This window comes from Salvelinus fontinalis, chromosome 14, assembly GCF_029448725.1.
Source record: "Salvelinus fontinalis isolate EN_2023a chromosome 14, ASM2944872v1, whole genome shotgun sequence".
NCBI lineage: Eukaryota > Metazoa > Chordata > Actinopteri > Salmoniformes > Salmonidae > Salvelinus > Salvelinus fontinalis.
In genome coordinates this window covers 9,660,549-9,682,683 of record NC_074678.1, presented here as the reverse complement: position 1 = coordinate 9,682,683, position 22,135 = coordinate 9,660,549, and the positions used below count along the sequence as shown (strand labels likewise).

The following is a 22,135-nucleotide window of genomic DNA, read 5'->3' as shown; positions in this document are numbered from 1 at the left end:
CTGCACCTCAGTGCTAGAGGCGTCACTACAGACCCTGGTTCCATTCCAGGCTGTATCACAGCGGTCTAAGACACTGCACCTCAGTGCTAGAGGCGTCACTACAGACCCTGGTTACGTTCCAGGCTGTATCACAGCGGTCTAAGGCACTGCATCTCAGTGCTAGAGGCGTCACTACAGACCCTGGTTCCATTCCATGCTGTATCACAGCGGTCTAAGGCACTGCATCTCAGTGCTAGAGGCGTCACTACAGACCCTGGTTCCATTCCAGGCTGTATCACAGCGGTCTAAGGCACTGCATCTCAGTGCTAGAGGCGTCACTACAGACCCTGGTTCCATTCCAGGCTGTATCACAACGGTCTAAGACACTGCATCTCAGTGCTAGAGGCGTCACTACAGACCCTGGTTCCATTCCAGGCTGTATCACAGCGGTCTAAGACACTGCATCTCAGGGCTAGAGGCGTCACTACAGACCCTGGTTCCATTCCAGGCTGTATCACAACCGGGCCGGGATTGGGAGTGCCATAGGGCGGCGCACAATTGGCCCAGCGTTGTCTGGGTTAGTACAGGGAGTACTGGTACAGAGTCAATGTGTGGGGGTACAGGTTAGTCGAGGTAATTCTTACAAGGAGGTAGGGGTAAAGTGACTATGCATAGATAGTAAACACCGAGGAGCAGCAGTGTACATATCAAAGGGGAGGAGGGGGGGGGGGGGGGTCAATGCAAATACTCTGGGTGGCCATTCAATTAATTGTTCAGCAGTCTTATGGCTTGGGGGTAGAAGCTGTTAAGATGGGAGAACCTTCCAGAAGGACAACCATCTCTGCAGCACTCCACCAATCAGGCCTTTTACGGGTAGAGTGGTCAGAAGGAAAGCCACTTCTCAGTAAAAGACACATGACAGCCCGCTTGGAGTTTACCAAAGGTGCTTCAACAAAGTACTGAGTAAAAGGTCTGAATACTTATGTAACTGTGTTATTTCAGTTTTTATTTGTAATAAGTTGGCAAACATTTCTAAAAACCCTGTTTGCTGTGTCATTATGTGGCATTGTGTGTAGATTGATAATTACATATATTTTTAATCCATTTTTAGAATAAGACTAACGTAACAAAATGTTTAAAATAATAAAATTTTTAAAAGTGAAGGGGTCTGAATACTTTCTGAATGGGTTGTGTATCACCATTGTTTTTCAGTCTGATTCCTTTCATGCCACCAACCATTTCCATTCATTGTGCTGGTCCCGTGTGGCTCAGTTGGTAGAGCATGGCGCTTGCAACGCCAGGGTTGTGGGTTCATTCCCCACGGGGGGACCAGGATGAATATGTATGAACTTTCCAAATTGTAAGTCGCTCTGGATAAGAGCGTCAGCTAAATTACTTAAATGTAAATGTAAATGTTTAAAAGCCCATTTATGTTTGATCTGAAAATGTGGTCTTAGGCTCCTTTATGGAGTAGGGGGGGGGGGCATGCAGGGGTCAAATGGAGTTGGTACCACATCACCGTGCTCCTCCCATATGTTGTAACTATGTGGACTGCTCCGTATAGCTCTTCATTGACATGATTTGGTTGACGGTAGGTTGGGGCGGGATGTCCTGTATAAACACAAACGGCCAATACAGAAGTCTGATTCATCATGTCTTTTACTCAGTGGTGTTTACATGAATCTGTGTCAGAGAGTGTACACTGTAGCCATCTAGTGGCTGTGTCCTTCTCCTACTGCAGGGTGTTGGGGCTGTGTCCTCCTCCTACTGCAGGGTGTTGGGGCTGTGTCCTCCTCCTACTGCAGGGTGTTGGGGCTGTGTCCTCCTACTGCAGGGTGTTGGGGCTGTGTCCTCCTCTTACTGCAGGGTGTTGGGGCTGTGTCCTCCTACTGCAGGGTGTTGGGGCTGTGTCCTCCTACTGCAGGGTGTTGGGGCTGTGTTCTCCTCCTGCAGGGTGTTGGGGCTGTGTCCTCCTACTGCAGGGTGTTGGGGCTGTGTTCTCCTACTGCAGGGTGTTGGGGCTGTGTCCTACTACTGCAGAGTGTTGGGGCTGTGTCCTCCTACTGCAGGGTGTTGGGGCTGTGTCCTCCTACTGCAGGGTGTTGGGGCTGTGTTCTCCTACTGCAGGGTGTTGGGGCTGTGTCCTCCTCCTACTGCAGGGTGTTGGGGCTGTGTCCTCCTCCTACTGCAGGGTGTTGGGGCTGTGTCCTCCTCCCTTCTACTGCAGGGTGTTGGGGCTGTGTCCTCCTCCTACTGCAGGGTGTTGGGGCTGTGTCCTCCTCCTACTGCAGGGTGTTGGGGCTGTGTCCTCCTCCTACTGCAGGGTGTTGGGGCTGTGTCCTCCTCCTACTGCAGGGTGTTGGGGCTGTGTCCTCCTCCTACTGCAGGGTGTTGGGGCTGTGTCCTCCTACTGCAGGGTGTTGGGGCTGTGTCCTCCTCTTACTGCAGGGTGTTGGGGCTGTGTCCTCCTACTGCAGGGTGTTGGGGCTGTGTCCTCCTACTGCAGGGTGTTGGGGCTGTGTTCTCCTCCTGCAGGGTGTTGGGGCTGTGTCCTCCTACTGCAGGGTGTTGGGGCTGTGTTCTCCTACTGCAGGGTGTTGGGGCTGTGTCCTACTACTGCAGGGTGTTGGGGCTGTGTCCTCCTACTGCAGGGTGTTGGGGCTGTGTCCTCCTACTGCAGGGTGTTGGGGCTGTGTTCTCCTACTGCAGGGTGTTGGGGCTGTGTCCTCCTCCTACTGCAGGGTGTTGGGGCTGTGTCCTCCTCCTACTGCAGGGTGTTGGGGCTGTGTCCTCCTCCCTTCTACTGCAGGGTGTTGGGGCTGTGTCCTCCTCCTACTGCAGGGTGTTGGGGCTGTGTCCTCCTCCTACTGCAGGGTGTTGGGGCTGTGTCCTCCTCCTACTGCAGGGTGTTGGGGCTGTGTCCTCCTCCTACTGCAGGGTGTTGGGGCTGTGTCCTCCTCCTACTGCAGGTTGTTGGGGCTGTGTCCTCCTCCTACTGCAGGTTGTTGGGGCTGTGTTCTCCTCCTACTGCAGGGTGTTGGGGCTGTGTCCTCCCTCCTACTGCAGGGTGTTGGGGCTGTGTCCTCCTCCTACTGCAGGTTGTTGGGGCTGTGTTCTCCTCCTACTGCAGGGTGTTGGGGCTGTGTCCTCCCTCCTACTGCAGGGTGTTGGGGCTGTGTCCTCCTACTGCAGGGTGTTGGGGCTGTGTCCTCCTCCTACTGCAGGGTGTTGGGGCTGTGTCCTCCTCCCTCCTACTGCAGGATGTTGGGGCTGTGTCCTCCTCCTACTGCAGGGTGTTGGGGCTGTGTCCTCCTCCTACTGCAGGGTGTTGGGGCTGTGTCCTCCTCCTACTGCAGGGTGTTGGGGCTGTGTCCTCCTGCTGCAGGGTGTTGGGGCTGTGTTCTCCTCCTACTGCAGAGTGTTGGGGCTGTGTCCTCCTACTGCAGGATGTTGGGGCTGTGTCCTCCTACTGCAGAGTGTTGGGGCTGTGTCCTCCTCCTACTGCAGGATGTTGGGGCTGTGTCCTCCTACTGCAGGATGTTGGGGCTGTGTCCTCCTACTGCAGGGTGTTGGGGCTGTGTCCTCCTCCTACTGCAGGGTGTTGGGGCTGTGTCCTCCTCCTACTGCAGGGTGTTGGGGCTGTGTCCTCCTCTTACTGCAGGGTGTTGGGGCTGTGTCCTCCTCTTACTGCAGGGTGTTGGGGCTGTGTCCTCCTACTGCAGGGTGTTGGGGCTGTGTCCTCCTACTGCAGGGTGTTGGGGCTGTGTTCTCCTCCTGCAGGGTGTTGGGGCTGTGTCCTCCTACTGCAGGGTGTTGGGGCTGTGTTCTCCTACTGCAGGGTGTTGGGGCTGTGTCCTCCTCCCTTCTACTGCAGGGTGTTGGGGCTGTGTCCTCCTCCTACTGCAGGGTGTTGGGGCTGTGTCCTCCTCCCTTCTACTGCAGGGTGTTGGGGCTGTGTCCTCCTCCTACTGCAGGGTGTTGGGGCTGTGTCCTCCTCCTACTGCAGGGTGTTGGGGCTGTGTCCTCCTCCTACTGCAGGGTGTTGGGGCTGTGTCCTCCTCCTACTGCAGGGTGTTGGGGCTGTGTCCTCCTCCTACTGCAGGTTGTTGGGGCTGTGTCCTCCTCCTACTGCAGGTTGTTGGGGCTGTGTTCTCCTCCTACTGCAGGGTGTTGGGGCTGTGTCCTCCCTCCTACTGCAGGGTGTTGGGGCTGTGTCCTCCTCCTACTGCAGGTTGTTGGGGCTGTGTTCTCCTCCTACTGCAGGGTGTTGGGGCTGTGTCCTCCCTCCTACTGCACGTTGTTGGGGCTGTGTCCTCCTACTGCAGGGTGTTGGGGCTGTGTCCTCCTCCTACTGCAGGGTGTTGGGGCTGTGTTCTCCTCCTACTGCAGGGTGTTGGGGCTGTGTCCTCCTCCTACTGCAGGGTGTTGGGGCTGTGTCCTCCTCCTACTGCAGGGTGTTGGGGCTGTGTCCTCCTGCTGCAGGGTGTTGGGGCTGTGTTCTCCTCCTACTGCAGAGTGTTGGGGCTGTGTCCTCCTACTGCAGGATGTTGGGGCTGTGTCCTCCTACTGCAGAGTGTTGGGGCTGTGTCCTCCTACTGCAGGGTGTTGGGGCTGTGTCCTCCTACTGCAGGATGTTAGGGCTGTGTCCTCCTACTGCAGGATGTTGGGGCTGTGTCCTCCTACTGCAGGGTGTTGGGGCTGTGTCCTCCTCCTACTGCAGGGTGTTGGGGCTGTGTCCTCCTCCTACTGCAGGGTGTTGGGGCTGTGTCCTCCTCCTACTGCAGGATGTTGGGGCTGTGTTCTCCTACTGCAGGGTGTTGGGGCTGTGTCGTCCTCCTACTGCAGGGTGTTGGGGCTGTGTCCTCCTCCTACTGCAGGGTGTTGGGGCTGTGTCCTCCTCCTACTACAGGGTGTTGGGGCTGTGTCCTCCTACTGCAGGGTGTTGGGGATGTGTCCTCCCTCCTACTGCAGGGTGTTGGGGCTGTGTCCTTCTCCTACTGCAGGGTGTTGGGGCTGTGTCCTCCTCCTACTGCAGGGTGTTGGGGCTGTGTTCTCCTCCTACTGCAGGGTGTTGGGGCTGTGTCCTCCTCCTACTGCAGGGTGTTGGGGCTGTGTCCTCCTCCTACTGCAGGGTGTTGGGGCTGTGTCCTCCTGCTGCAGGGTGTTGGGGCTGTGTTCTCCTCCTACTGCAGAGTGTTGGGGCTGTGTCCTCCTACTGCAGGATGTTGGGGCTGTGTCCTCCTACTGCAGAGTGTTGGGGCTGTGTCCTCCTACTGCAGGGTGTTGGGGCTGTGTCCTCCTACTGCAGGATGTTAGGGCTGTGTCCTCCTACTGCAGGATGTTGGGGCTGTGTCCTCCTCCTACTGCAGGGTGTTGGGGCTGTGTCCTCCTCCTACTGCAGGGTGTTGGGGCTGTGTCCTCCTCCTACTGCAGGGTGTTGGGGCTGTGTCCTCCTCCTACTGCAGGATGTTGGGGCTGTGTTCTCCTACTGCAGGGTGTTGGGGCTGTGTCGTCCTCCTACTGCAGGGTGTTGGGGCTGTGTCCTCCTCCTACTACAGGGTGTTGGGGCTGTGTCCTCCTACTGCAGGGTGTTGGGGATGTGTCCTCCCTCCTACTTCAGGGTGTTGGGGCTGTGTCCTCCTCCTACTGCAGGGTGTTGGGGCTGTGTCCTCCTCCTACTGCAGGGTGTTGGGGCTGTGTCCTCCTCCTACTGCAGGGTGTTGGGGCTGTGTCCTCCTCCTACTGCAGGGTGTTGGGGCTGTGTCCTCCTCCTACTGCAGGTTGTTGGGGCTGTGTCCTCCTCCTACTGCAGGTTGTTGGGGCTGTGTTCTCCTCCTACTGCAGGGTGTTGGGGCTGTGTCCTCCCTCCTACTGCAGGGTGTTGGGGCTGTGTCCTCCTCCTACTGCAGGTTGTTGGGGCTGTGTTCTCCTCCTACTGTAGGGTGTTGGGGCTGTGTCCTCCCTCCTACTGCAGGGTGTTGGGGCTGTGTCCTCCTACTGCAGGGTGTTGGGGCTGTGTCCTCCTCCTACTGCAGGGTGTTGGGGCTGTGTTCTCCTCCTACTGCAGGGTGTTGGGGCTGTGTTCTCCTCCTACTGCAGGGTGTTGGGGCTGTGTCCTCCTCCTACTGCAGGGTGTTGGGGCTGTGTCCTCCTCCTACTGCAGGGTGTTGGGGCTGTGTCCTCCTGCTGCAGGGTGTTGGGGCTGTGTTCTCCTCCTACTGCAGAGTGTTGGGGCTGTGTCTTCCTACTGCAGGATGTTGGGGCTGTGTCCTCCTACTGCAGAGTGTTGGGGCTGTGTCCTCCTACTGCAGGGTGTTGGGGCTGTGTCTTCCTACTGCAGGATGTTGGGGCTGTGTCCTCCTACTGCAGGATGTTGGGGCTGTGTCCTCCTACTGCAGGGTGTTGGGGCTGTGTCCTCCTCCTACTGCAGGGTGTTGGGGCTGTGTCCTCCTCCTACTGCAGGGTGTTGGGGCTGTGTCCTCCTCCTACTGCAGGGTGTTGGGGCTGTGTCCTCCTCCTACTGCAGGGTGTTGGGGCTGTGTTCTCCTACTGCAGGGTGTTGGGGCTGTGTCGTCCTCCTACTGCAGGGTGTTGGGGCTGTGTCCTCCTACTGCAGGGTGTTGGGGCTGTGTCCTCCTCCTACTGCAGGGTGTTGGGGCTGTGTCCTCCTCCTACTACAGGGTGTTGGGGCTGTGTCCTCCTACTGCAGGGTGTTGGGGATGTGTCCTCCCTCCTACTGCAGGGTGTTGGGGATGTGTCCTCCCTCCTACTGCAGGGTGTTGGGGCTGTGTCCTCCTCCCTCCTACTGCAGGGTGTTGGGGCTGTGTCCTCCTCCTACTGCAGGGTGTTGGGGCTGTGTCCTCCCTCCTACTGCAGGGTGTTGGGGCTGTGTCCTCCCTCCTACTGCAGGGTGTTGGGGCTGTGTCCTCCTCCTACTGCAGGGTGTTGGGGCTGTGTCCTCCTCCTACTGCAGGATGTTGGGGCTGTGTCCTCCTCCTACTGCAGGATGTTGGGGCTGTGTCCTCCTCCTACTGCAGGATGTTGGGGCTGTGTCCTCCTCCTACTGCAGGGTGTTGGGGCTGTGTCCTCCTACTGCAGGGTGTTGGGGCTGTGTCCTCCTCCTACTGCAGGGTGTTGGGGCTGTGTCCTCCTCCTACTGCAGGGTGTTGGGGCTGTGTTCTCCTCCTACTGCAGGGTGTTGGGGCTGTGTCCTCCTCCTACTGCAGGGTGTTGGGGCTGTGTCCTCCTACTGCAGGGTGTTGGGGCTGTGTCCTCCTCCTACTGCAGGGTGTTGGGGCTGTGTCCTCCTCCTACTGCAAGGTGTTGGGGCTGTGTCCTCCTCCTACTGCAGGGTGTTGGGGCTGTGTCCTCCTCCTACTGCAGGGTGTTGGGGCTGTGTCCTCCTCCTACTGCAGGGTGTTGGGGCTGTGTCCTCCTCCTACTGCAGGGTGTTGGGGCTGTGTCCTCCTACTGCAGGATGTTGGGGCTGTGTCCTCCTCCCTCCTACTGCAGGGTGTTGGGGCTGTGTCCTCCTCCCTCCTACTGCAGGGTGTTGGGGCTGTGTCCTCCTCCTACTGCAGGGTGTTGGGGCTGTGTCCTCCTCCTACTGCAGGGTGTTGGGGCTGTGTCCTCCTCCTACTGCAGGGTGTTGGGGCTGTGTCCTCCTCCTACTGCAGGGTGTTGCGGCTGTGTCCTCCTCCTACTGCACGTTGTTGGGGCTGTGTCCTCCTCCTACTGCAGGGTGTTGGGGCTGTTTCCTCCTCCCTCCTACTGCAGGGTGTTGGGGCTGTTTCCTCCTCCCTCCTACTGCAGGGTGTCGGGGCTGTTTCCTCCTCCCTCCTACTGCAGGGTGTTGGGGCTGTGTCCTTCTACTGCAGGGTGTTGGGGCTGTGTCCTCCTCCTACTGCAGGATGTTGGGGCTGTGTCCTCCTCCCTCCTACTGCAGGGTGTTGGGGCTGTGTCCTCCTCCTACTGCAGGGTGTTGGGGCTGTGTCCTCCTCCTACTGCAGGGTGTTGGGGCTGTGTCCTCCTCCTACTGCAGGGTGTTGGGGCTGTGTCCTCCTCCTACTGCACGTTGTTGGGGCTGTGTCCTCCTCCTACTGCAGGGTGTTGGGGCTGTTTCCTCCTCCCTCCTACTGCAGGGTGTTGGGGCTGTTTCCTCCTCCCTCCTACTGCAGGGTGTTGGGGCTGTTTCCTCCTCCCTCCTACTGCAGGGTGTTGGGGCTGTGTCCTCCTCCTACTGCAGGGTGTTGGGGCTGTGTCCTCCTCCTACTGCAGGATGTTGGGGCTGTGTCCTCCTACTGCAGGGTGTTGGGGCTGTGTCCTCCTACTGCAGGGTGTTGGGGCTGTGTCCTCCTACTGCAGGGTGTTGGGGCTGTGTCCTCCTACTGCAGGGTGTTGGGGCTGTGTTCTCCTACTGCAGGGTGTTGGGGCTGTGTCCTCTTACTGCAGGGTGTTGGGGCTGTGTCCTCTTACTGCAGGGTGTTGGGGCTGTGTCCTCCTACTGCAGGGTGTTGGGGCTGTGTCCTCCTACTGCAGGATGTTGGGGCTGTGTCCTCCTACTGCAGGGTGTTGGGGGTGTGTCCTCCCTCCTTCTGCAGGGTGTTGGGGCTTTGTCCTCCTACTGCAGGGTGTTGGGGCTGTGTTTTCCCTCCTACTGCAGGGTGTTGGGGCTGTGTTTTCCCTCCTACTGCAGGGTGTTGGGGCTGTGTCCTCCTCCTACTGCAGGGTGTTGGGGCTGTGTCCTCCTCCTACTGCAGGGTGTTGGGGCTGTGTTCTCCTCCTACTGCAGGGTGTTGGGGCTGTGTTCTCCTCCTACTGCAGGGTGTTGGGGCTGTGTTCTTCTCCTACTGCAGGGTGTTGGGGCTGTGTCCTCCTCCTACTGCAGGGTGTTGGGGCTGTGTCCTCCTCCTACTGCAGGGTGTTGGGGCTGTGTCCTCCTACTGCAGGATGTTGGGGCTGTGTCCTCCTGCTGCAGGGTGTTGGGGCTGTGTTCTCCTCCTACTGCAGAGTGTTGGGGCTGTGTCTTCCTACTGCAGGATGTTGGGGCTGTGTCCTCCTACTGCAGAGTGTTGGGGCTGTGTCCTCCTACTGCAGAGTGTTGGCTGTGTCCTCCTACTGCAGAGTGTTGGGGCTGTGTCCTCCTACTGCAGAGTGTTGGGGCTGTGTTCTCCTCCTACTGCAGGGTGCTGGGGCTGTGTCCTCCTACTGCAGGGTGCTGGGGCTGTGTCCTCCTACTGCAGAGTGTTGGGGCTGTGTCCTCCTCCTACTGCAGGGTGTTGGGGCTGTGTCCTCCTACTGCAGGGTGTTGGGGCTGTGTCCTCCTACTGCAGGGTGTTGGGGCTGTGTTCTCCTACTGCAGGGTGTTGGGGCTGTGTCCTCTTACTGCAGGGTGTTGGGGCTGTGTCCTCCTACTGCAGGGTGTTGGGGCTGTGTCCTCCTACTGCAGGGTGTTGGGGCTGTGTCCTCCCTCCTACTGCAGGGTGTTGGGGGTGTGTCCTCCCTCCTTCTGCAGGGTGTTGGGGCTTTGTCCTCCTACTGCAGGGTGTTGGGGCTGTGTTTTCCCTCCTACTGCAGGGTGTTGGGGCTGTGTTTTCCCTCCTACTGCAGGGTGTTGGGGCTGTGTCCTCCTCCTGCTGCAGGGTGTTGGGGCTGTGTCCTCCTCCTACTGCAGGGTGTTGGGGCTGTGTTCTCCTCCTACTGCAGGGTGTTGGGGCTGTGTTCTCCTCCTACTGCAGGGTGTTGGGGCTGTGTTCTCCTCCTACTGCAGGGTGTTGGGGCTGTGTCCTCCTCCTACTGCAGGGTGTTGGGGCTGTGTCCTCCTACTGCAGGGTGTTGGGGCTGTGTCCTCCTACTGCAGGATGTTGGGGCTGTGTCCTCCTGCTGCAGGGTGTTGGGGCTGTGTTCTCCTCCTACTGCAGAGTGTTGGGGCTGTGTCTTCCTACTGCAGGATGTTGGGGCTGTGTCCTCCTACTGCAGAGTGTTGGGGCTGTGTCCTCCTACTGCAGAGTGTTGGGGCTGTGTCCTCCTACTGCAGAGTGTTGGGGCTGTGTCCTCCTACTGCAGAGTGTTGGGGCTGTGTTCTCCTCCTACTGCAGGGTGCTGGGGCTGTGTCCTCCTACTGCAGGGTGCTGGGGCTGTGTCCTCCTACTGCAGAGTGTTGGGGCTGTGTCCTCCTCCTACTGCAGGGTGTTGGGGCTGTGTTCTCCTCCTACTGCAGGATGTTGGGGCTGTGTCCTCCTCCTACTGCAGGGTGTTGGGGCTGTGTCCTCCTCCTACTGCAGGGTGTTGGGGCTGTGTTCTCCTCCTACTGCAGAGTGTTGGGGCTGTGTTCTCCTCCTACTGCAGAGTGTTGGGGCTGTGTCCTCCTACTGCAGAGTGTTGGGGCTGTGTCCTCCTACTGCAGAGTGTTGGGGCTGTGTCCTCCTACTGCAGAGTGTTGGGGCTGTGTCCTCCTACTGCAGGGTGTTGGGGCTGTGTCCTCCTACTGCAGGATGTTGGGGCTGTGTTCTCCTCCTACTGCAGGGTGTTGGGGCTGTGTTCTCCTCCTACTGCAGGATGTTGGGGCTGTGTCCTCCTACTGCAGGATGTTGGGGCTGTGTTCTCCTCCTACTGCAGGGTGTTGGGGCTGTGTTCTCCTCCTACTGCAGGGTGTTGGGGCTGTGTTCTCCTCCTACTGCAGGGTATTGGGGCTGTGTTCTCCTCCTACTGCAGGATGTTGGGGCTGTGTTCTCCTCCTACTGCAGGATGTTGGGGCTGTGTCCTCCTACTGCAGGGTGTTTGGGCTGTGTCCTCCTACTGCAGGGTGTTGGGGCTGTGTCCTCTTACTGCAGGGTGTTGGGGCTGTGTCCTCCTCCTACTGCAGGGTGTTGGGGCTGTGTCCTCCTCCTACTGCAGAGTGTTGGGGCTGTGTCCTACTACTGCAGGGTGTTGGGGCTGTGTCCTCCTACTGCAGGGTTTTGGGGCTGTGTCCTCCTACTGCAGAGTGTTGGGGCTGTGTCCTCCTACTGCAGAGTGTTGGGGCTGTGTCCTCCTACTGCAGGGTGTTGGGGCTGTGTCCTCTTACTGCAGGGTGTTTGGGCTGTGTCCTACTACTGCAGAGTGTTGGGGCTGTGTCCTACTACTGCAGAGTGTTGGGGCTGTGTCCTACTACTGCAGAGTGTTGGGGCTGTGTCCTCTTACTGCAGGGTGTTGGGGCTGTGTCCTCTTACTGCAGGGTGTTGGGGCTGTGTTCTCCTACTGCAGAGTGTTGGGGCTGTGTCCTACTACTGCAGAGTGTTGGGGCTGTGTCCTCCTACTGCAGGGTGTTGGGGCTGTGTCCTCCTCCTACTGCAGGGTGTTGGGGCTGTGTCCTCCTCCTACTGCAGGGTGTTGGGGCTGTGTCCTCCTCCTACTGCAGAGTGTTGGGGCTGTGTCCTCCTACTGCAGGGTGTTGGGGCTGTGTCCTCCTCCTACTGCAGGGTGTTGGGGCTGTGTCCTCCTCCTACTGCAGAGTGTTGGGGCTGTGTCCTACTACTGCAGGGTGTTGGGGCTTTGTCCTCTAATCTACTTCGATGTGTTTAATGGTACCATCCCACACCTGTCATTTTACCTTTAATCACCTCTGTCACTCTCTCTCTCTCTCTCTCCCTCCCTCTCTTCCTCCACCCCCCTGTCCTCTCACCATCAGACCATCACCCTGGCACTGCACCCATTCTCCAGCTTGCTGCCGCCACCTTCCCAAACCCCGATGCCCCCATCCATGAAACTAGAAGTAAGTTCAGTCACTTCTATTCCAGTATCACCGTGGGCCCATCCACTACACTAGTCCAGTCTCACCGTGGGCCCATCCTCTAGTCCAGTCTCACCGTGGGCCCATCCACTAGTCCAGTCTCACCGTGGGCCCATCCACTAGTCCAGTCTCACCGTGGGCCCATCCACTAGTCCAGTCTCACCGTGGGCCCATCCACCAGTCCAGTCTCACCGTGGGCCCATCCACTACTCTAGTCCAGTCTCACCGTGGGCCCATCCACTAGTCCAGTCTCACCGTGGGCCCATCCACCAGTCCAGTCTCACCGTGGGCCCATCCACTACTCTAGTCCAGTCTCATCGTGGGCCCATCCACTAGTCCAGTCTCACCGTGGGCCCATCCACTAGTCCAGTCTCACCGTGGGCCCATCCACTAGTCCAGTCTCACCGTGGGCCCATCCTCTAGTCCAGTCTCACCTTGGGCCCATCCACTAGTCCAGTCTCACCGTGGGCCCATCCACTAGTCCAGTCTCACCGTGGGCCCATCCACTAGTCCAGTCTCACCGTGGGCCCATCCACTAGTCCAGTCTCACCGTGGGCCCATCCACTAGTCCAGTCTCACCGTGGGCCCATCCACTACACTAGTCCAGTCTCACCGTGGGCCCATCCACTACACTAGTCCAGTCTCACCGTGGGCCCATCCACTACACTAGTCCAGTCTCACCGTGGGCCCATCCACTACTCTAGTCCAGTCTCACCGTGGGCCCATCCACTTCTCTAGTCCAGTCTCACCGTGGGCCCATCCACTTCTCTAGTCCAGTCTCACCGTGGGCCCATCCACTAGTCCAGTCTCACCGTGGGCCCATCCACTAGTCCAGTCTCACCGTGGGCCCATCCACTACACTAGTCCAGTCTCACCGTGGGCCCATCCACTACTCTAGTCCAGTCTCACCGTGGGCCCATCCACTTCTCTAGTCCAGTCTCACCGTGGGCCCATCCACTTCTCTAGTCCAGTCTCACCGTGGGCCCATCCACTAGTCCAGTCTCACCGTGGGCCCATCCACTAGTCCAGTCTCACCGTGGGCCCATCCTCTAGTCCAGTCTCACCGTGGGCCCATCCTCTAGTCCAGTCTCACCGTGGGCCCATCCTCTAGTCCAGTCTCACCGTGGGCCCATCCACTACTCTAGTCCAGTCTCACCGTGGGCCCATCCACTTCTCTTGTCCAGTCTCACCGTGGGCCCATCCACTACACTAGTCCAGTCTCACCATGGGCCCATCCACTAGTCCAGTCTCACCGTGGGCCCATCCACTAGTCCAGTCTCACTGTGGGCCCATCCACTAGTCCAGTCTCACCGTGGGCCCATCCACTAGTCCAGTCTCACCGTGGGCCCATCCACTACTCTAGTCCAGTCTCACTGTGGGCCCATCCTCTAGTCCAGTCTCACCGTGGGCCCATCCTCTAGTCCAGTCTCACCGTGGGCCCATCCTCTAGTCCAGTCTCACCGTGGGCCCATCCTCTAGTCCAGTCTCACCGTGGGCCCATCCTCTAGTCCAGTCTCACCGTGGGCCCATCCACTAGTCCAGTCTCACCGTGGGCCCATCCACTACTCTAGTCCAGTCTCACCGTGGGCCCATCCACTAGTCCAGTCTCACCGTGGGCCCATCCACTAGTCCAGTCTCACCGTGGGCCCATCCACTACTCTAGTCCAGTCTCACTGTGGGCCCATCCACTAGTCCAGTCTCACCGTGGGCCCATCCACTACTCTAGTCCAGTCTCACTGTGGGCCCATCCTCTAGTCCAGTCTCACCGTGGGTCCATCCTCTAGTCCAGTCTCACTGTGGGCCCATCCACTAGTCCAGTCTCACCGTGGGCCCATCCACTAGTCCAGTCTCACCGTGGGCCCATCCACTACTCTAGTCCAGTCTCACTGTGGGCCCATCCACTAGTCCAGTCTCACCGTGGGCCCATCCTCTAGTCCAGTCTCACCGTGGGCCCATCCTCTAGTCCAGTCTCACTGTGGGCCCATCCTCTAGTCCAGTCTCACTGTGGGCCCATCCTCTAGTCCAGTCTTACCTTGGGCCCATCCACTAGTCCAGTCTCACCGTGGGCCCATCCTCTAGTCCAGTCTCACCGTGGGCCCATCCACTAGTCCAGTCTCACCGTGGGCCCATCCTCTTGTCCAGTCTCACTGTGGGCCCATCCACTAGTCCAGTCTCACCGTGGGCCCATCCACTAGTCCAGTCTCACCGTGGGCCCATCCACTGCACTAGTCCAGTCTCACCGTGGGCCCATCCACTAGTCCAGTCTCACCGTGGGCCCATCCACTACTCTAGTCCAGTCTCACCGTGGGCCCATCCTCTAGTCCAGTCTCACCGTGGGCCCATCCACTAGTCCAGTCTCACCGTGGGCCCATCCACTAGTCCAGTCTCACCGTGGGCCCATCCACTAGTCCAGTCTCACCGTGGGCCCATCCACTAGTCCAGTCTCACCGTGGGCCCATCCTCTAGTCCAGTCTCACCATGGGTCCATCCACTACTCTAGTCCAGTCTCACCGTGGGCCCATCCACCAGTCCAGTCTCACCGTGGGCCCATCCACTACTCTAGTCCAGTCTCACCGTGGGCCCATCCACTAGTCCAGTCTCACCGTGGGCCCATCCACTACACTAGTCCAGTCTCACCGTGGGCCCATCCACTAGTCCAGTCTTACCGTGGGCCCATCCACTAGTCCAGTCTCACCGTGGGCCCATCCACTAGTCCAGTCTCACCGTGGGCCCATCCACTAGTCCAGTCTCACTGTGGGTCCATCCACTAGTCCAGTCTCACCGTGGGCCCATCCACTAGTCCAGTCTCACCGTGGGCCCATCCACTAGTCCAGTCTCACCGTGGGCCCATCCACTACTCTAGTCCAGTCTCACCGTGGGCCCATCCACTACTCTAGTCCAGTCTCACCGTGGGCCCATCCTCTAGTCCAGTCTCACCGTGGGCCCATCCACTAGTCCAGTCTCACCGTGGGCCCATCCACTAGTCCAGTCTCACCGTGGGCCCATCCACTAGTCCAGTCTCACCGTGGGCCCATCCTCTAGTCCAGTCTCACCGTGGGCCCATCCTCTAGTCCAGTCTCACCGTGGGCCCATCCACTACACTAGTCCAGTCTCACCGTGGGCCCGTCCACTAGTCCAGTCTTACCTTGGGCCCATCCACTAGTCCAGTCTCACCGTGGCCCCATCCACTAGTCCAGTCTCACCGTGGCCCCATCCACTAGTCCAGTCTCACCGTGGGCCCATCCACTAGTCCAGTCTTACCTTGGGCCCATCCACTAGTCCAATCTCACCGTGGGCCCATCCACTAGTCCAGTCTCACCGTGGGCCCATCCACTAGTCCAGTCTCACCGTGGGCCCATCCACTAGTCTAGTCCAGTCTCACTGTGGGCCCATCCACTACTCTAGTCCAGTCTCACCGTGGGCCCATCCACTAGTCCAGTCTCACCGTGGGCCCATCCACTACTCTAGTCCAGTCTCACTGTGGGCCCATCCTCTAGTCCAGTCTCACCGTGGGCCCATCCACTACTCTAGTCCAGTCTCACTGTGGGCCCATCCACTACTCTAGTCCAGTCTCACTGTGGGCCCATCCACTACTCTAGTCCAGTCTCACCGTGGGCCCATCCACTAGTCCAGTCTCACCGTGGGCCCATCCACTAGTCCAGTCTTACCTTGGGCCCATCCACTACACTAGTCCAGTCTCACCATGGGCCCATCCTCTAGTCCAGTCTCACCATGGGCCCGTCCACTAGTCCAGTCTCACCATGGGCCCGTCCACTAGTCCAGTCTCACCGTGGGCCCATCCACTAGTCCAGTCTCACCGTGGGCCCATCCACTAGTCCAGTCTCACCGTGGGCCCATCCACTAGTCCAGTCTCACCGTGGGCCCATCCACTAGTCCAGTCTCACCGTGGGTCCATCCACTAGTCCAGTCTCACCGTGGGCCCATCCACTAGTCCAGTCTCACCGTGGGCCCATCCACTAGTCTAGGCTCCCTGTGTTTTGCACAGTCATGTCACATGATCTGGATTTAACATTTTATTTAAAGCTTTTTCGTCAAACTGTCCCCTCTTTTTTATTTTTTATTTTATGGCAGATGGTTTAGCACCATCCTCTAACACAATTGCTTTTATTTTTTGGGGTGTAATACTCATTTCTGGAGAAGGCTTAAAAATACAGGATAATATCTATGTCATGTGACATTTTTATAGTTCCAAAACACAGAGGGCTTTTTCATAACTTTTTACTAACGGATTCACTCATCCTCATGTTTATTCTGTTGTGTTTTAATCATCTATAGCGTTTACCTAATCCATCCATACTGCAGGAGTCGGCTTCCGTCCTCTTAAGTGTAACAATACTCCTTCCAGTAAAATGTATTTCATTTAATCAGTATTCTCATCGGTGACGTTGCCTTTCCTCACAGTGAGATCTACGCTCATCACGGGCCCGTGGCACCATTATGTTATACTCTGGTAACGGACAGTTATGGACAATGACTGTCAAACAAATGTGTACTTTTTTGTCATTATCGTCGTATTACATTTATTTGAAGAGGGTATGTAACTTTTATTTTGAAGTGCATATATATAGTTTACCTATTATCAGTTTAAAATTTTGACATGAAAAGGGTCAAATGTGTCATTATTTTACGAGCAGAAAAGCTTCATTTCCAAAAATTCCAAGCTCTTAAACCATTTTGTTTTTGAGTTTGTTGTCACCAGAGATGTGTTGTATTGGTTAGGCCGTAGAGCCAACGGTTGTCACCAGAGATGTGTTGTATTGGTTAGGCCGTAGAGCGAACGGTCGTCACCAGAGATGTGTTGTATTGGTTAGGCCGTAGAGCCAACGGTTGTCACCAGAGATGTGTTGTATTGGTTAGGCCGTAGAGCCAACGGTTGTCACCAGAGATGTGTTGTATTGGTTAGGCCGTAGAGCCAACGGTTGTCACCAGAGATGTGTTGTATTGGTTAGGCCGTAGAGCCAACCGTTGTCACCAGAGATGTGTTGTATTGGTTAGGCCGTAGAGCCAACGGTTGTCACCAGAGATGTGTTGTATTGGTTAGGCCGTAGAGCCAACGGTCGTCACCAGAGATGTGTTGTATTGGTTAGGCCGTAGAGCCAACGGTTGTCACCAGAGATGTGTTGTATTGGTTAGGCCGTAGAGCCAACGGTTGTCACCAGAGATGTGTTGTATTGGTTAGGCCGTAGCAACGGTTGTCACCAGAGATGTGTTGTATTGGTTAGGCCCTAGAGCCAACGGTTGTCACCAGAGATGTGTTGTATTGGTTAGGCCGTAGAGCCAACGGTTGTCACCAGAGATGTGTTGTATTGGTTAGGCCGTAGAGCCAACGGTTGTCACCAGAGATGTGTTGTATTGGTTAGGCCGTAGAGCCAACGGTTGTCACCAGAGATGTGTTGTATTGGTTAGGCCGTAGCGCCATCGGTTGTCACCAGAGATGTGTTGTATTGGTTAGGCCGTAGAGCCATCGGTTGTCACCAGAGATGTGTTGTATTGGTTAGGCCGTAGAGCCAACGGTTGTCACCAGAGATGTGTTGTATTGGTTAGGCCGTAGAGCCATCGGTTGTCACCAGAGATGTGTTGTATTGGTTAGGCCGTAGAGCCATCGGTTGTCACCAGAGATGTGTTGTATTGGTTAGGCCGTAGAGCCAACGGTTGTCACCAGAGATGTGTTGTATTGGTTAGGCCGTAGAGCCAACGGTTGTCACCAGAGATGTGTTGTATTGGTTAGGCCGTAGCCAACGGTTGTCACCAGAGATGTGTTGTATTGGTTAGGCCGTAGAGCCATCGGTTGTCACCAGAGATGTGTTGTATTGGTTAGGCCGTAGAGCCAACGGTTGTCACCAGAGATGTGTTGTATTGGTTAGGCCGTAGCCAACGGTCGTCACCAGAGATGTGTTGTATTGGTTAGGCCGTAGAGCCAACGGTTGTCACCAGAGATGTGTTGTATTGGTTAGGCCGTAGAGCCAACGGTTGTCACCAGAGATGTGTTGTATTGGTTAGGCCGTAGAGCCAACGGTTGTCACCAGAGATGTGTTGTATTGGTTAGGCCGTAGCGCCATCGGTTGTCACCAGAGATGTGTTGTATTGGTTAGGCCGTAGCCAACGGTTGTCACCAGAGATGTGTTGTATTGGTTAGGCCGTAGAGCCAACGGTTGTCACCAGAGATGTGTTGTATTGGTTAGGCCGTAGCCCCAACGGTCGTCACCAGAGATGTGTTGTATTGGTTAGGCCGTAGCTCCAACGGTCGTCACCAGAGATGTGTTGTATTGGTTAGGCCCTAGAGCCAACGGTTGTCACCAGAGATGTGTTGTATTGGTTAGGCCGTAGCCAACGGTTGTCACCAGAGATGTGTTGTATTGGTTAGGCCGTAGAGCCAACGGTTGTCACCAGAGATGTGTTGTATTGGTTAGGCCGTAGCGCCATCGGTTGTCACCAGAGATGTGTTGTATTGGTTAGGCCGTAGAGCCAACGGTCGTCACCAGAGATGTGTTGTATTGGTTAGGCCGTAGAGCCAACGGTCGTCACCAGAGATGTGTTGTATTGGTTAGGCCGTAGAGCCAACGGTTGTCACCAGAGATGTGTTGTATTGGTTAGGCCGTAGAGCCAACGGTTGTCACCAGAGATGTGTTGTATTGGTTAGGCCGTAGCCCCAACGGTCGTCACCAGAGATGTGTTGTATTGGTTAGGCCGTAGCTCCAACGGTCGTCACCAGAGATGTGTTGTATTGGTTAGGCCGTAGCCAACGGTTGTCACCAGAGATGTGTTGTATTGGTTAGGCCGTAGCTCCAACGGTCGTCACCAGAGATGTGTTGTATTGGTTAGGCCCTAGAGCCAACGGTTGTCACCAGAGATGTGTTGTATTGGTTAGGCCGTAGCCAACGGTCGTCACCAGAGATGTGTTGTATTGGTTAGGCCGTAGCTCCAACGGTCGTCACCAGAGATGTGTTGTATTGGTTAGGCCGTAGAGCCAACGGTTGTCACCAGAGATGTGTTGTATTGGTTAGGCCGTAGAGCCAACGGTCGTCACCAGAGATGTGTTGTATTGGTTAGGCCGTAGAGCCAACGGTCGTCACCAGAGATGTGTTGTATTGGTTAGGCCGTAGCTCCAACGGTTGTCACCAGAGATGTGTTGTATTGGTTAGGCCGTAGAGCCAACGGTTGTCACCAGAGATGTGTTGTATTGGTTAGACCGTAGAGCCAACGGTTGTCACCAGAGATGTGTTGTATTGGTTAGGCCGTAGAGCCAACGGTCGTCACCAGAGATGTGTTGTATTGGTTAGGCCGTAGAGCCAACGGTTGTCACCAGAGATGTGTTGTATTGGTTAGGCCGTAGCGCCATCGGTTGTCACCAGAGATGTGTTGTATTGGTTAGGCCGTAGAGCCAACGGTTGTCACCAGAGATGTGTTGTATTGGTTAGGCCGTAGCCAACGGTTGTCACCAGAGATGTGTTGTATTGGTTAGGCCGTAGAGCCAACGGTCGTCACCAGAGATGTGTTGTATTGGTTAGGCCGTAGCCCCAACGGTCGTCACCAGAGATGTGTTGTATTGGTTAGGCCGTAGCCATCGGTTGTCACCAGAGATGTGTTGTATTGGTTAGGCCGTAGCCAACGGTCGTCACCAGAGATGTGTTGTATTGGTTAGGCCGTAGCCAACGGTTGTCACCAGAGATGTGTTGTATTGGTTAGGCCGTAGAGCCAACGGTCGTCACCAGAGATGTGTTGTATTGGTTAGGCCGTAGAGCCAACGGTCGTCACCAGAGATGTGTTGTATTGGTTAGGCCCTAGAGCCAACGGTTGTCACCAGAGATGTGTTGTATTGGTTAGGCCGTAGAGCCAACGATGCAATACAAGCTCAAAACATGTTTGTTTTTTAAAGTGACAATTATGAAATCTGTGTTTTACTGATCAGACACGGGTGGTTGATGTTTAACGTAGTTTGGTGGTGTTCTCAGGTGTTTTCCCACTAGGTGGCAGCAAAAAGCTGTGACATCTCTTTGGTCTGAAGACTGTCGAAATACAAGAAGGCAAATGTCTACTCCCCGTAACAGATATATCTCAGAACACGTAAAGATGGTACTGATGGTGTGCTATAAAACTATATTTTATAGTTACATTATATAAAAAATAAATTACCGGACACTGACATTGCTTATTCGGATATTTCTTGTTTCTTCTAATTGTTTTATTTTATTTGTGTACAATATTGTCCTGTTAGATAGTATTGTGCTGTTAAAACAAATCTAATTTTATTTGTCACATGCTCCGAATACAACGGGTGTAGTAGACCTTACAGTGAAATACTTACTTACAAGCCCTTTAACCAACAATGCCGTTTTAAAGAAAATAGAGAGAAAATATTTACTAAATAAACTAAAGTAAAAAATAACACAAAATAACAATAATGAGGCTATATTCAAGTGGTACCTGTACTGAGGTAATGTGCGGGGGCTACAGGTTAGTCGAGGTGATTTGTACAGGGGTCCGGGTAAAGTGACTATGCATCGACAAACAGAGAGTAGCAGCAGTGTAAAAGCGGGGGGGAGGGGGTCAATGTAAATAGTCTGGGTAGCCATTTGATTAGCTGTTCAGCAGTTTTATGTCTTGGGTGTAGAAGCTGTCAACGAGGCTTTTGGACCTCGACTTGGCACTCCGGTACCGCTTGTCGTGCGGTAGCAGAGAGAACAGTCTATGACTTGGGTGACTGGAGTCTTTGACAATTTTTTGGGGCTTTCCCCTGACACCATCTAGTATTAAGGTCCTGGATGGCAGGAAGCTTGGCACCCAGTGATGTCCTGGACCGTACACACTACCCTCTGTAGCGCCTTACGGTCAGATGCCGAGCAGTTGCCATACCAGGCGGTGATGCAACAGGTCAGGAGGCTCTCGATAGTGCAGCTGTTGAGGATCTGAGGACCCAAGCCATATCTTTTCAGTCTCCCGAGGGGGGAAAGGCGTTGTCGTGCTCTCTTCACGACTTTCTTAGATAGTATTGTCCTGTTAGATAGTATTGTCCTGTTAGATAGTATTGTCCTGTTAGATAGTATTGTGCTGTCAAACATTTTACTGCACTGCTGGAGCTCGAAACACAGCACAAGCATTTCACCTGTTTTAACATCTGCTAATCTGTTTATGCAACAAATAAACTTTGATTTGATCAAGGCTCCTACCAATCCTAATCTCACCGTCGCCTGTAGGCATCGTGTGATTGAGGTTCATTAAGCATTTTTCACTTTTCCGTATGAAAGGGGTGCTTAAAATGTTTAGATTGACATATAGGATGGAGGAATATGCGCTAGCATGCATGACACGTTCATGAGTGTCTTCACGGATCCCTCGGGCTTAGCTTAGCTTGTCCCGGACTGCAGTATCTCTCCCAATTTGGATACTGATGTTTTAATGGTGCACTCTGGGTTATTTACAGGTATTTTTGTCTTTTAAAATGAATGATGAGCCTGTTGGTTATATATAACTGACAAAATAAAGGAAACACCTGAGTATATGAGGGATAGCATGTGCTTCCACACAGGTGTAGTTCCTGAGTTAATTAAGCTGTTCACATCCCATCATGCTTAGGGACATGTATAAAAATACCCAGTTGTCCCATTTTTTAGGCTAAAAGATGAGATCTGTGACTTTGAAAGAGGGGTCTGAAAGGAGCATAGGGGGTGTAAAGGGTGTGTGATGGTTTTGTCCGTGGGACAGTTGGGTTAAGGGTCATGAAATATTGTGTGGATGAAGGTTGGGTGGCGGGTTGAAGACTGAAAACAATACTTAATACAATACTTAACACTTATTTTTCTTAAGGGCTTGGAAGTAAGCATTTCACTGTAAGGTCTACACCGGTTGTATTCGGCGCAAAATAAAATTTCGATTTGATTAAAAATAATCCATTAATGTATTATTCTTGTGCAATTTGAGGTTTTTCTTTTGTCAGCGTAAACGTTAGCGCTTAACTTATAACACGCCAAATAGTCTACACACCAATGGGGGAAAAAAACGCTTTTGGGACGGTGCAGAAAAAGTTAACGTCAATCCACTGAGACAAAAAAGACAATGATGTCAAAGTTGAATGAAATAAGAGAAAAGCTGTGAAATGGAGAGTTGAACATAAAGAGAAGGGAGGACCAGAACAGGAATGTCTGTGATGTCTGTGATGTAGTGATGTTATGACAGGGACTGGAGATGAAGAGATGATCACATGCATCCAGCCAGCCTGATCTCTGGTCGGTTGTTTTGAAAATGTATTTTAAACTACAAAAAGTATTTTTTTTAAACTACAAAAAGTATTTTAAACTACAAAACTTGCCAAGTGAAGATGTTGATTCAGTTTGAGACATGGCTTTCATAAACCTTTTGAGCCTCGGA

At 54.9% G+C, this 22,135-nt stretch overlaps 1 protein-coding gene across 1 annotated transcript in view; it reads left to right on the top strand.

Moving 5' to 3' along the window:
• The window catches only part of LOC129869469 (tyrosine-protein kinase RYK-like), a gene marked incomplete in the record, with an annotated part of 143,829 nt that overhangs the window by 49,559 nt on the left and 72,135 nt on the right, over positions 1–22,135 (top strand). Inside the window, 1 exon segment of the mRNA XM_055943921.1 lies at positions 11,648–11,731. Coding sequence (XP_055799896.1) covers positions 11,648–11,731 — 84 coding nt within the window.